Here is a 13,109-nt window from a genome sequence, read left to right on the forward strand (position 1 = left end):
AAGTTATCTCCAGTTTTATTAAACCGAAAAACAGGAATCAAAAACCACTAAAAATTTAAGACTTTCGAGAATATGATCAACTTTGCCACGGTTTCATGTTTTCATCACAGAAAATAGATACGAATTACTAACCCTTCACATGGAAGAGAGACAAAGACTTCAAACTTAAGGGATAATGTTTGGAGCACTCGTATTTTTGCATATGAGTGCGATTATGAAAGATATTAAGTCCATTCTCAGAGAGAGTATCTTGATAAAACTGCCAGAAAAGTCTAATTTTCATACCTATGGAAAACTGAATTTGTTGCTAGGAGATCATGGATATAAATCAGATGAAAATTGTGATGAAACTGATAAATGAGAAATTTCATTCATTAGGTTACTTGACATCAAACAAACTTCTTCTTTAAATCTGGGAAAGTTTTTATTTTGATGTTGGTTACAGTCAACTGAGATATTACAAAAAGATTAACTTCAAGCCATGGTTAACAGAAATTTATCTCAATTAGTGAGGTGAAAAATGTTCGTAACTAAGCATTTCTTGGTGGCTGTAGGTGATCTTCGGTGGCGGGCGACAATGCTTGATGACAAACTCCACCCCCACAGAGCAAGATCCGATTGACACATGGGCATGCAGTCGCCGCGATGGCCTGGACCTTATCGACCAGTGGCAAAATGATAAAAAGTGGCGTGGGTTTACTTATGCATACTTGAATCAAAGTGGCGACTTGGACTCTCTTGATATCGATCATGTCAGCTTCGTCATGGGTGAGCAAAAAAGATGATTCTGTTCCCTGCCATTTCACTACTCAATAACTTAAGTTCCAGTCCATGCCAGTTTAGCTAAAATCTTTGAATTTTACTTAGACCAGTAATCCCAGTTCAGGGATCTAATTAGTAGAAAGTCCAAGCAAGGGATCTAGAGACAGTGTCCTAACTCCTCATCCTGACTCTGATGGGACAAAACAATATGATTTTCAGTCGGCCAGTGGGAGCCTTTGATTGAGGACTAGTTGATCTTCAAAATACAGAGTATGAAGAAGAATGGTCCAGGGGTGGCGAGTCTTTTATTTCCTCAAAAAAGGATAGCATTTCGACCTCTTTCATTTCATCAATGAGACAAGAAGTTTCACTAAAACTCTGAATAGAGTAATTTTTGTTGAATTTGAACTTATTTTACTTATCAAAAGTTTGTAGGTACTTATTGCAGCAAAAAGTTATACCATGTTGAAAAGTAGGATGAATACACAAACATATGAATTTTCACTACATAATAATAGTCCACAACCATTCTATACTAATACCTACATTTATAATGTATCTTGGGTCCCAATAATCTGTTTACTAACACATAAAACTGACAGATAGTAAAGAGTAGGTTCAGGTCATTCAGGTCAATATTCCCAAAGACATTGAGTGACAGATCCAAGATGTAAATCCATCAAGTTCAAGTTTCATTAGATATTACATCCAATAACAATTTATAATATAAACTATGGTTATATTCTTGGAAGAGATTCAATCTAAGCATCCGATGGTAACAGAGATTACAGAAATCCTACCGCGCATGACTTTACACAAGTCTCACTCCTCAGATTCACCGATGACAACACTACTGTGACGACAGAAGCATCCATTATCACTTTACTCGATCAACACTCTCTTTCTCACTTTCAGACCTTTTTTACTTTTGCCCTATTTTTTCTCTATCTGCCCTTTTTCTTTATCTATCAGTCCTTATATCCTCTATTCAGACCTCTACCTATCTCTAACTTTCAGCCCTTTCTCCAATTTATAATTCTTTCAGCCCTTTTCTTACCTGTCTGCCCCTTTTGTTAATCTTTCAGTTTTTTCTACTAATCAGACCTAAATTTTATCTTTCAGCCCTTTCTTCCTAATTTACAATGTAAATTATCTAAATTCTGTCCTTCATTAGTTACTGTAAGTCCTGTTTCTCCCTTTTTTCTCCAGCCGAAGCTATAACTCATGTTTCAGATACCGGCGTTTCTTGATGTACTTTGTAATTTGTACTTTGTACTTTGTAATAGATGCATCCTCAGTGTGTATTGTAGGATATTCATGATCTAACCCCTCAACCCCTAATCAAGTAACAGCTCAGCTTAAATATAAATTTGTTTGATATTCAGCCCCTTTTTCCAGGAATTTTTGCTAATGGACACTTAAAGATGGAAAACGAAAGGGATAAATCGAGAAATGGAATGCCATCTCTTTCAAAGATGACTGAAACTGCTATTCGAATGTTACGCAAAAATGAAAGAGGATTTGTTCTTGTGGTAAGTTTCAAGGATATTCAACTATGAGAATCATTCCTCAATTAATTCTAGCCACACAAGCAAACAACCAGCAAGCGAGCAAAACAACATTTATCATTGCAAGAAAATTTCTCTTCATCCAAGTGAACTATTGCATCCTGATTAGCACAGGACTGGCACATCTTTTATCTTCATAGATGAATTTATCATCTGTCTTTCCAAAACTTTCTTCAACAGAAAAATCAGGGATCAATAGATTTCACTTAAGCCACAGTAAACTTTCTCATGGAATGTCACTTTAAGACACCATGTTCATAATGTCACTATTTAATAGATTTTTTATTTCACTCCACTTTATGTATTATCCAGAATACTCCTATCAGGTCTGCATGTGGGCGGATGAAAGCCTAATGTCAAGTCCTGTCAGATATAAATGTACTATGTAGTTTTAAACGAGCTAATTGAGGAGAAATAGGTACAGAAATCAAGAAGAATCAATGCAATGACTTATAAAATGTCATTACATGAAAACATGAGAAACTAAATATGAAATAAGCACTAAAAAGTAAGAGGGGCACTGCACATTGATGTGGGAGAAAGACATTGAAACATGTGATAGGGAGTCACATGGTGGAAAAGACAGAGTACCTATACATCTATCAACAGTGCCTATGTACGTTTGATGATGTCACGAGTGATATCAGAGGTATGATCAAACAATAAAAAGAATAATCCAGAGATAATGGTGTCTCTTGATTGGTATGAAAAAAAGAGATGAGAAAATTTCAAAAATGATGAGAGAGCTTCATTAAACGAGAAAGCAGATTGAAAGGAGGGACTGAGAAACAGGTGTAAACAAAATAAATACTCTTAGTGCCCTTGAGGCTGTATACCTATAACCTCTTTTCTATGCTTCTTGCTTTTGATACAAAAAAAAAATGAATGGCAAGTATATTTTTGATCTACGCCTCAAGATCGGAGCTCTTCAAATGGTCCTTGGTCTAGATTCCATCATGAGGAAGAACGCAATACTGTATTTCCTTCGAAAACCAACTAAAAGATGGTATTATGGAGATGCAAAATCCCTCGACTTCCTCTACAAATGATACTTTTTATGCTAATCAATTCTCATAAGCAAATGATGCCTTTTTTGCTTATCAATTATCACATGTGCATCTTTCAGGAACAAATTCTACTATGAAACTTAGAACATCTCTTTCAGGCAATCCTCCTGTTCAAAATAGCCCCTTTTTCTTGATTGCCTGACAAAATGCATTATTTTTTTATTGCTTTTAACCTTTCCGATTTATTTTCGAGGTAGATAAAACAAACTAACCTGTACATTATAGATTTCCTCTGACAAGACTTAAAGGATAAAAAGTTAGTCAATTTTAAAAACAGAAAAGTGGAGGTCTTGAACTTAAATAGCACTCAAGAAATGCCAGAAGATTTAAAAAGAACGGAGGCTAACTTTCCTAGAATACCGGATTTTGGAAGGAAAATCAGGCCTTTTATAAGGGCCATTTGGTCAAGTTCAAAGAATTTTATAGGGGATTTCCGATCAAAGGAAAAAAATGATAATTGCATGATTTTCTTCGGCAGAAACTCCCCTAAAAAATCGGAAAAAATAGAAAATTACAAATAACGTTATTAAATGTTATTAATCAGCATACCCCTGTAATTTTGTTCACCTTCACTCTAACAACAAATTATTCAGCTGTTCAGAATTTTTTAAGCCCAGACCGTCCTTTAAAAAAATTTTATGTTCTGAAGTTTCAACCATTAGGTACTTCATGTTTCATAAGTCTTCGTTTTTTCTAAGGTAGAGGGAGGTATGATTGATTTTGCTCATCACCGAGGTCATGCGCGACAAGCATTGGAAGAAACTATCCAGTTTAATCAAGCCATTGAAAAGACACTGACGCTGCTGCATGAAATGAAAGCGATTGATGACACACTCGTAATTGTGACGAGTGATCATACACACTCCTTGACAATTAATGGGTATCCAGAGCGAGGAGGGAATATTTTAGGTAACTATGATTGAGATATACAATTTTTTTAATTTGGATTGCTCAATACTCTCATTCACCAATATGAGTGCATATCGATGGCCAAAGTACGGAACCACGTATCTCCGTTTCCGACGTTGTTAACTTCCTGTTGTTCTTTATTTTTTCTTTGGAAAACTAGTCAACAAAATTTCTGGAGAACTTCCTCGATTTTTCTTATCTGTTAGCAGAATATTCTGCATAAATTTCAAGCTATAAAGTTGGTTTGTTTTCTTCGGGAAAAGTAAAACAGAAGCGAAAATTTTGGAACACCGCAGTGGAGATACAAGTTTTGCACTTCAGCTATCAATATATCATTACCCTCCTACCAAAGTATCACAAGCGCCATTCAAGCTAAGACGCTATGTTGCTTAACATCTCAATATTGTTTTGATGTTTTCTTCAAAAGTTTTGCACTTCATTTCAAAGAAATTTCAGTGATTAATTTTGCGGACAAAAATAATATTAGGTAACAAGTTAAAGTGACTTTGTTCATTAGTTTTTCTGTATAAAATTGGATAAGATACTGGCCACGGATAAGAGAATCATGATTTGACAGGGATACGAATTTGGAAACACCTTCACTTAATTTCCTCTTGCCATGAAGGACACAAAGTTTCCAAAAATGAATCAGACACATATTGGCGGTTAGAATTCTTTTAAAAATTTGCACATGTAATACAGTAATCTCTTTCAATAATGTGACGCATAATAAGAAAAAGTTTGCCATAGTGGAGGAATAATCTGGCCCCTTGAACTTCCCTTTTTATTCCCAGTGCCGCTCGTTTTGACCAAAGTTTTTCATAAGCAAAACATAGTTCAGTCTGTTGCCAATTTATTGTGGAGAGAGTACTGTGGTATAGAAGAGTGAAAATTATTGAGGAAAAGCGAAACCTGACAAATATTGTGAGGAGTTTTCACTTTCAATACCTCAATGAAAAAATAAATAAAAAAATCATTACATGCTCATGCTCATGCAGCAAAGCGAGACCTTGAGATCGAAGCTGATGGGACATTTGTGAATGAAGCTTTCTGATCCATTGAAGCATCATGTTGAGTTTCATTTGAGAGTAGAAGGGATCCTCTTGAAGATGTCATGTTGCGTATTTTTCTGAGCCCCCTCTTCAAAAGAAACTTGAGCCGATCAACCTCAAACTCCATGCAAAAAATTTTGGAACATACCTTAAGTTGTGGATTTTGAATGTGTCTTTGCAGGTGTTGCTCAGACTTCTCGGGAGGATAAAATTCCATACACAACACTAATGTACGCGACCGGTGGAATGAATAATTTCCAATATGAGCGGAAAGGTTCTGGATTTACAAGGAAAGACCCAACGACAGTTGATACAACCGCCTGGGACTACTCGCACATTGCAGCGGTGCCTGATGACGAGGCGCATCATGGAGGTGGTGATGTAGCAGTCTACGCAACTGGTAAGGAAATAAAAATTAGATTAATTGAATGGGTATATAAGAAGGATAAATCACAACAATTTTACAGAATAAAAGTTTTCATTGCAAAGAAGATTAACCAAATTTGTATTTTTCATTGCAGGGCCAATGGCACATTTATTCCATGGCGTTCACGAACAAACCTTTGTAGCTCATGTGATTTCCTACGCAGCACAAATTGGACCACACAAAGGATCTAGCGCTCCTGGTTCCAGCCAAAATATATTAGGATTATTGATTGGCTTTTTGTTAATTTTTCTCATGTCCTGATATCTCATTGACTTTGGTATCTCTTAAAACAGAACAAAAACAGGAGTTCAATACCAGTGGCCAGACCTGAAGATTGAGTAATTTATCAATCAATGTGGCTCATTTTGTTACCAATGAAGTTGTAATGATTGGCCTGCTAGTTTTCTTCGAGCTACTTCATAGCCTGTAATAAATGCACTACAAACTTAAAAGAACTCAAAGTTCTGATAATCGGATTTTATGTTCTGCCAATTGAATACCGTAGAGACTTTATGAGACTGTACCAGCAGAATGAAGATAATTTTAAAATAAACCGATCAGAAAAAAAAAACATAATAAAATTGTTCTGCATGTTTCAATGATCCTGAAAACGTAAGCTCTCTCCTCTTATTTCTTATCATGAGAAGTGCAGTAATACCTCAACTGTTGAATGAATTGTGACAGAAGCAAGTAAAAACAAGAAACATATCAGATTAATATGTCTCATTGTCACACCGGATAATTGATGAGCGGATAATCGAGGCATTACTGTACCAACAAAAACAGGAATTCAACGACTTTAGAAAGTAATTCTCAAAAATCAGCTTCCTTGTTGTTCGTAAACTATTTGAGAATTTCTTCCAGATGGTAAGAAAAAGGAAAATATAACAATTTATGGACCCCATGATCAAAGAAAAATTGCTTGGGAGGGGAATAAAATGAAATGTAGAAAACAATTTAAAGTATTGTAGATACGAGGTAGAATGGGAACAAAAAATTCAAGTTCCTCTTGGAAGCAAGACTGAAAGTTCCCATAAATAGAAAAAGTCTCAGCAAACTTTATTTCATGGTTGATATTTATGTTATTACTTGAATAAGTAATTTTGTTATTGTGTGTATTCTGTAAATACTTGTATTTAAAAAGTGATGTTAACATTTTGTACAAAAACCCAATAAAACCTTAAAATTAATTTGAACAGAAGGTTCAATCAACGCTAACTAATTTAACACACACATTTTTCAGTTATAATCAGCCCCCTTGTGACAAATCAAGTTATCAAGTGTATATGAAGAAGAGAAAGATTAAAAAAAAGAAAACATATTTTGACAGGTCCACTGAATTGAGAATTTAGGAATTAGGGACATATTGATAGAATACAGAGGACAAAAAGAATCATTGATGTTCACCACTTACAGACAGATAGCGAGAATCATTCCATTTTTTGGTAAAACATTTCCACCTCAAACAAGTCAGATTTGATGTTCCTGATTGGCAATAACTCTACGCTGGTGGGATCTTGAGACAATTTACAATCCTCGATTTCAATCCAAGGGAAATGCTGAAAAATTATAAACATTTGATTTTGAAATAAACACAGCAAAACAAAACAAAACAGAAAGAAAACATAAACTTCACAGATCTTCAAACTTTTAAAATAAATAGTGTTTTGCATCCTCATACAACACAAAGGTTGATTTCTGATAAATTTATGAAAGGGTCAAAACTAACCGTTTCAATTGATTGCAACATTGCAAGATTTTACAAGGCAACTTACTTCTTTATTTGTTGATGGGTGCATATTTTAAATGGAAAATTCCGGCAAATTTCTGTGCGCATCACAAAGAGAATTGAATCATGTCACGCAAGAATTCCATTTTTTAAGCTTAAAGTTTTCTTGTATCAATAATACTTTTCAAGAGTCAATAATATCATGCAAGTGGTGTAAAAATTCATAAGAAGATTTGATAACCCTAATACTAGTCTTTACACCTCTTTCATAGTTGTGTATCTAATCTTGATAAAGTTTTATCAACCAAAAAAATTAAAACCTGAAAAATTAGACACAAGTGGTTTTTGCAAGATACAATTTAATTGAAATTAGAATTGCAAAACAAAATTTTCAATTGTTCTGGCATTAATAAATAAATTCTCAAAATGAACTTCATAACATTGCAACATATTGGCTTGAGCCGCTTGCCCTACAGCTCTGATCCTTTAAAATATTCCCAGCTTAGCTAGAAAGAACCCCTGTGCTTTAGAGAAAATTGAATTGAGAGCATTTTATTTAGTAAGACTTATTTTCAACAGTCCAAAATCAAACACATTTACACATTTAGCGGAGAACATTTAGTTTGTGGTAATTGAGGTTGAAACTGTACGTTTTTCATCAAGTTTCAAGAGGAGCACAACGTCAAACTACTTCAGTTTTTAGTTTCAATTTGGTACCAGTTGACTTCTTCCTGGTTTTAGTCAAAAGTAAGGTAACCGAGAATGAAAGCAAGTGCTTGAATGCGTTTCTTTTGAGAAGAAGCAATCGACCGATAAGAGATGAACTGTGTGCATAATGAGTGGTTTCAACTGCATGGTACATTGACATTACATGGTAAACAAAAAAGTATTTGCAAAAAAAAGCATTAAATTACTTTTAAGGGTGAATTACACAAATATCATATATATATCATGCAGAGTCTTAATATAATAAAATAAATAGCATCAAATAACTTAATCATGTGCCTCGAAAAGATAAAGCAAAATTTAGACAAATTCAGACTATCAAGAAATTGGCTATTTGAGTTCTTGAACAATATAGGATAAGCTAAGGTCAATTTTCTGCCATTTAAGTATGTATGATTATTAAAAGCTATATCAGTTTGAATAAACTATCTTGTTTAAAACGCAGCATTCTACGAGAAAATTAATTGCAATATCTTTGAAGGCTAATTGGAAACCATGAAGCAATACATATAATAAAAAGCATAATAAATTGAATTCAAACATACATCATGATCAGGATCATCTGCAAGGGAAGCTGCCGCAGATTCTGTTGTTTCAATTTGAATTTGAAAAGCTGCTTCCTCACCGAGAGGTTTTGTGTGAGCACTGATGGTTGTCAGCCTCAAACAAACTGCACGTATGGATTCTTGCAGTTTTGTGAGATAAGGATCAGACATTTGACTGCATAATGGAACAGACACAGGATATAAAAACAGGGTTCATGACAGCATTTTAAGACTAAACTTATAGACTCTCAAGGATGTAGAACATGTTAAAGACATCTAAGAATGCTTAAAATGGAGGTTACCTCTCCCTACTCATTTACCTCCTGCTACATATACATCACTGAGCAGAAGAAAGATGGGCAGCCAACTCTTAATAACATTTCAAAAGCTGCTACATACAGCAAGAGAAATACTGGCTAATCTGCTGGGCAGTCGCTAATAAAATAACAAAGTGATGTAAAATTCAAGAGCTCCCAAGTGCATTAAAGCATTTTCCTTGAATATTCAATTTGAAAATGAATTGAATTGTAAAAATCTACTTGTCTTGAACTTAAATTCCCACTTTTTCACCCAACTTAGAAAGAGTTGCTCTACTGAAAGACTTCCCTCAAACAACAAAGATTTCTTTTCGCTTGGGTGATCCCAATGTTAAGTAGATAGAATGAGCCACTTGACAGTTGACAATATGCAAATTTAGGCATTATGATATATTTTCTTATTTAAATTTTGCAAAGAACACAACTTGTTCGACAAAATTATTTAAAGAAACTCCTAACCCAGATATTAACGTTTTTTGATGCATAAATCTAAATTCCTGCTCATTAAAAAAACCATAATCTACATGAGTTAAAACAGGCAAAACATTACCGTAACAGTCTCTGCGGTGTAAAATTAGGGCCAATCTCAATCTCATTGCATCAGCTCAGCTGTTACATGTTCTTAACACTTTGAACAACACAAATTGGGGAGAAAAAACTGCTAGATAAAGAAACCTGCTGGAACTGTTGTACTGGGCAATTTGAGACTTGGGTTTCTTTAATGAGAGGGAAGCTCAAATTTTTAGTAACCAGTTCTGAATGAAAACGTTAGTATCTTAGTTAGGAGACAATTTCAGTAATTATGTTGTGTGTATTATGATCTAAGTAAGTACAATTTTAAACGGAAAGCATATATCGGAATGTTTTAATTCTTACCTTGTCTAATGTTCCATTCATGCTATGCTAATAGAAATAAACTATAGAAAAGAGGGGGGGGAGAATTCTCACTTACTCAGCTTTTTCTGGATCCAGTTCACTAAAAACGTTCTGCACGTTGAAGACTAGCCTTTCTAATAGTTTAGAATAATCGTTGTTAAAGAAGCAAACATGAACGCTCTTCAGCTGCTTTCGCAGTAATAGGTCTTTGATGGCTATCAATGAATCATTAATGTATGAATTCAGAGGTGGGTATCGCGATACCTGCAAAACAAAGCACAATAGATTTGAAATACTTATATCATGCAAAAGAAAAATGATAAGTGCAATACTTGAAAAACGCAAAGGCACGAGAATTCATGGAAAATAAGACTTTAAACGATTTTTGGAGGAGTCAGACTTTTCAGAGTTGGTGTGGTTTTTGTGCTTTTTAAGTTAGAATATGATTCCATTCATAATTTAGGAAGTTTCTAGATAATCTACAACTAAAATATTAGGTCCCCCCTCATAGAAAGATGCTATTGATTGGATTAAATTTCAAAATTAGGAACTACAATTTATGACTCGGATGTAAAAATACTTATGTACATAGGGAAATAAATGATACATATGTCATGTAATACCTGGATTATCATCTCATTGCTTTCCCTGCAAGCGGGTAAGTAATTTGGCTTTTCACTTTTCAAAGTTTTCATCATTTTGTCCATACATATTTTTTGTGGTTTTGTGTGTTTCAATGAATTTTGGATTATCAAGCACTTCCAGTATTCCGCTCAGGCTTCTGCCATAGTTCATAGGAAAATCTAATTATTACTGTATTTTTGATAACTCAAATCAAAACAACCTATTTTGATCAAAATGTCACCAAAAATCACACTGATTTGAAACTTCTGACTTATATTATGCTTAATTTACTACTACTATGCTCTGCTTAACCAAAAGCTTGACAGCCAAAGATAAGGTAGGATAACAACTGCTGCCCATGAAGAAATAAAGAGTCCCTGAAAGTAAAAATTTCTAGCATTGCCAGGATGCTAATAGAGCGTCTTTAATCTTCTTGGTGTGACATCATCGACACTCTTCATTTGACCCAAGTAGCATTTTTCAAAAAAAAAATCACCATATATTGCGAGTTTATCGGCGATAAAATCGTTAGGATCATCAACATCTGAGCGATTATCCTCAATTTCATTGCCTAGCAATTTATCATGATTATCAAGATAAAAATTGCATTATATGGTGATTTGATCTTGATTTTATCGTCAAATATAGGTTGCGATTTTATTGAACCAAAAATGGCATTGTGCGGCGATTTAATCATGATACATTAGAATTTTTCATTCAATGATATCGCGATAAATTGGCAGCAGTACAATCACAATAACCGACCGATAAAATTGTTATTCATTGGGATTACTGGTACTTGGGGACTACAGCAACATTGACGTAACATGAAAAAAAAATGAGAATGAAAAGGAAGGAGAGATCCTTACATGGACAGGCGCTCCGTACTTTTTTTTGAGGACAAATATAGTTTCTGGATAGATACTCTTCTGATATAAAACTTGATGAATTGCTACTTCAAGAAGCTCTAGGAGGATGGAATCAGCATCTGGAATCAACAAAAGAGGAGATTATGTATTAAAGACTAATCCATAAATTACATAACGACAGTGAAACTTCTAAAACATGTATCTCATTTGTGATATTTTAAAGTCTGCACTCTTATTATGGTTTTAAAAGAAAACAATCAACATCGTTCATCGTAATTTTCACAGAATTATTAATTAAATTGAGAGTAAATTGCATTTAATCTTGATGCTAAGCTAACACCATCAGATCCTCTGTTACAGTTTAAAAGTGCATAAACTTATATGGCGTCGACTCTTAATATTTGCGGTCTATGCAACCATCAACCATTTGGTTTTCCACGTCTGCTCCAGGCAGATTTTGATGTCCATTTGTTGATTCTCAACGTCATTTTATTCTAAGGATAGGTCATTCAATATCATCAAAATGACAAAATACATTTATTACGGAGGCATGTGCCAAGGATGTTCTGATGATGAATCTTCACCAAAAGTCAACAAATGTACAGATATTGTTCAAAAACCAAAATACTGGTTTTACTTCTTCCTTTTACCAAAGTGGAACAACTGAATGCCTATGCCTAGCAGCAAATATCAGCTAACTACCCTAAAACATCTCTCCTGAAGGTCTAAAACTAAAGCAGAAAGTATCTGAACGCATAACATGATGAAATAACGCGTTTCTTTAATCATACTGCAGGGTACAAAACCGCAGTTGAAAACTTTCAGCAGAAATATAGGATCGGCTTACGCAACTGGCATCTGCCAAAAATAACGTTAAAACAACGATGCAGTCACGTTAATTTTGGCCGTATCACAACCACTCTTTGTCAGCAAATATAAATTCTTCCAGAGATAATCGTTCCATTTGAAAGTCATATTTGAGAGTGTAAGCAGTATGTCAGTGAAATCTTCACAATATCTTGATGATTTTTTACTTCCAGTGAAGAGATTTACCGTGGGAGAAACAAAAGATGACTGCATGGCAAAGCGCGTACTACCTTCCTCAATAGAAAATTATATTTTCACGAGAAAAAATTCAGGCTCACGTTAGATGACTCCGATAAGCTAATGGAGATTTCAGCAGAGACTAAACAACTAAACAATGAGGATTGGTTCAATGATTAAAGGTAAAAAAATCACATATTCACCCACATGGTAACTGACAGGTACTCATGACTGACGGCAGATAAGTGGTGTGTCCCAAGAAGCAGATGTTGAATGTCGACTTCACGTAATTGTTTGCTTCAGAAGCAAAAAACAAGGTGCAAAACAGATACTAAAACGCGAACTGAACTTATTTTTAACTTCTCATTTCATTCGTTTTATTTCATCTTATCATTCATATCTGATAACATGAAATTACGCGGGAAAAGGGTGATTCATGCATCCACTTAGTAAACAAAAACATCACGTGACTGAAAGTCCTAAGTTCAACGAGGAATGAAAAGAACTTTCGATATAAGGAATTGAGAGAAGAGGAATTCAGAAAAGCTGTCATACATTGGCTTGGAGCTTTGGAGAGGAGGAGGAGGGAAATGG

At 34.6% G+C, this 13,109-nt stretch overlaps 2 protein-coding genes across 2 annotated transcripts in view; one reads left to right on the plus strand and one right to left on the minus strand.

The window, feature by feature from the left end:
* Positions 1-7,003, plus strand: part of Alp12 (Alkaline phosphatase 12) — a 22,250-nt gene extending 15,247 nt beyond the window's left edge. The window contains exons 5-9 of the mRNA XM_019053782.2: positions 555-768; positions 2,161-2,294; positions 4,096-4,306; positions 5,540-5,758; positions 5,880-7,003. Coding sequence (XP_018909327.1) covers positions 555-768; positions 2,161-2,294; positions 4,096-4,306; positions 5,540-5,758; positions 5,880-6,046 — 945 coding nt within the window. The 3' untranslated portion in view covers positions 6,047-7,003. The remainder of the gene's footprint in view (positions 1-554; positions 769-2,160; positions 2,295-4,095; positions 4,307-5,539; positions 5,759-5,879) is intronic.
* PolZ2 (DNA polymerase zeta subunit 2) lies at positions 5,538-13,052 on the minus strand. Its single transcript, XM_019053789.2, has 6 exons — positions 12,723-13,052; positions 11,472-11,590; positions 10,055-10,242; positions 8,786-8,960; positions 7,200-7,344; positions 5,538-5,755 (listed from the first exon to the last, which is right to left on the minus strand). Exons 1-5 carry the CDS (start codon positions 12,742-12,744, stop codon positions 7,216-7,218), a joined length of 633 nt encoding a protein of 210 aa, XP_018909334.2. The 5' UTR covers positions 12,745-13,052; the 3' UTR covers positions 5,538-5,755; positions 7,200-7,215.
* Positions 13,053-13,109: the final 57 nt, after the last annotated feature.

This window comes from Bemisia tabaci, chromosome 6 (genome assembly GCF_918797505.1).
Source record: "Bemisia tabaci chromosome 6, PGI_BMITA_v3".
Taxonomy (NCBI): domain Eukaryota; kingdom Metazoa; phylum Arthropoda; class Insecta; order Hemiptera; family Aleyrodidae; genus Bemisia; species Bemisia tabaci.

What these genes read in the sequence shown, in the direction of transcription:
- PolZ2 (XM_019053789.2), bottom strand. Translation starts at nt 12,744, where the DNA reads ATGAGTACCTGTCAGTTACCAT. An exon ending in AGTACGGAGCGCCTGTCCAT is followed by an intron (nt 10,243 to 11,471) that starts GTAAGGATCTCT and finishes TTTGTTTTGCAG; the next exon opens with GTATCGCGATACCCACCTCT. An exon ending in CTGGATCCAGAAAAAGCTGA is followed by an intron (nt 8,961 to 10,054) that starts GTAAGTGAGAAT and finishes TCCATTATGCAG; the next exon opens with TCAAATGTCTGATCCTTATC.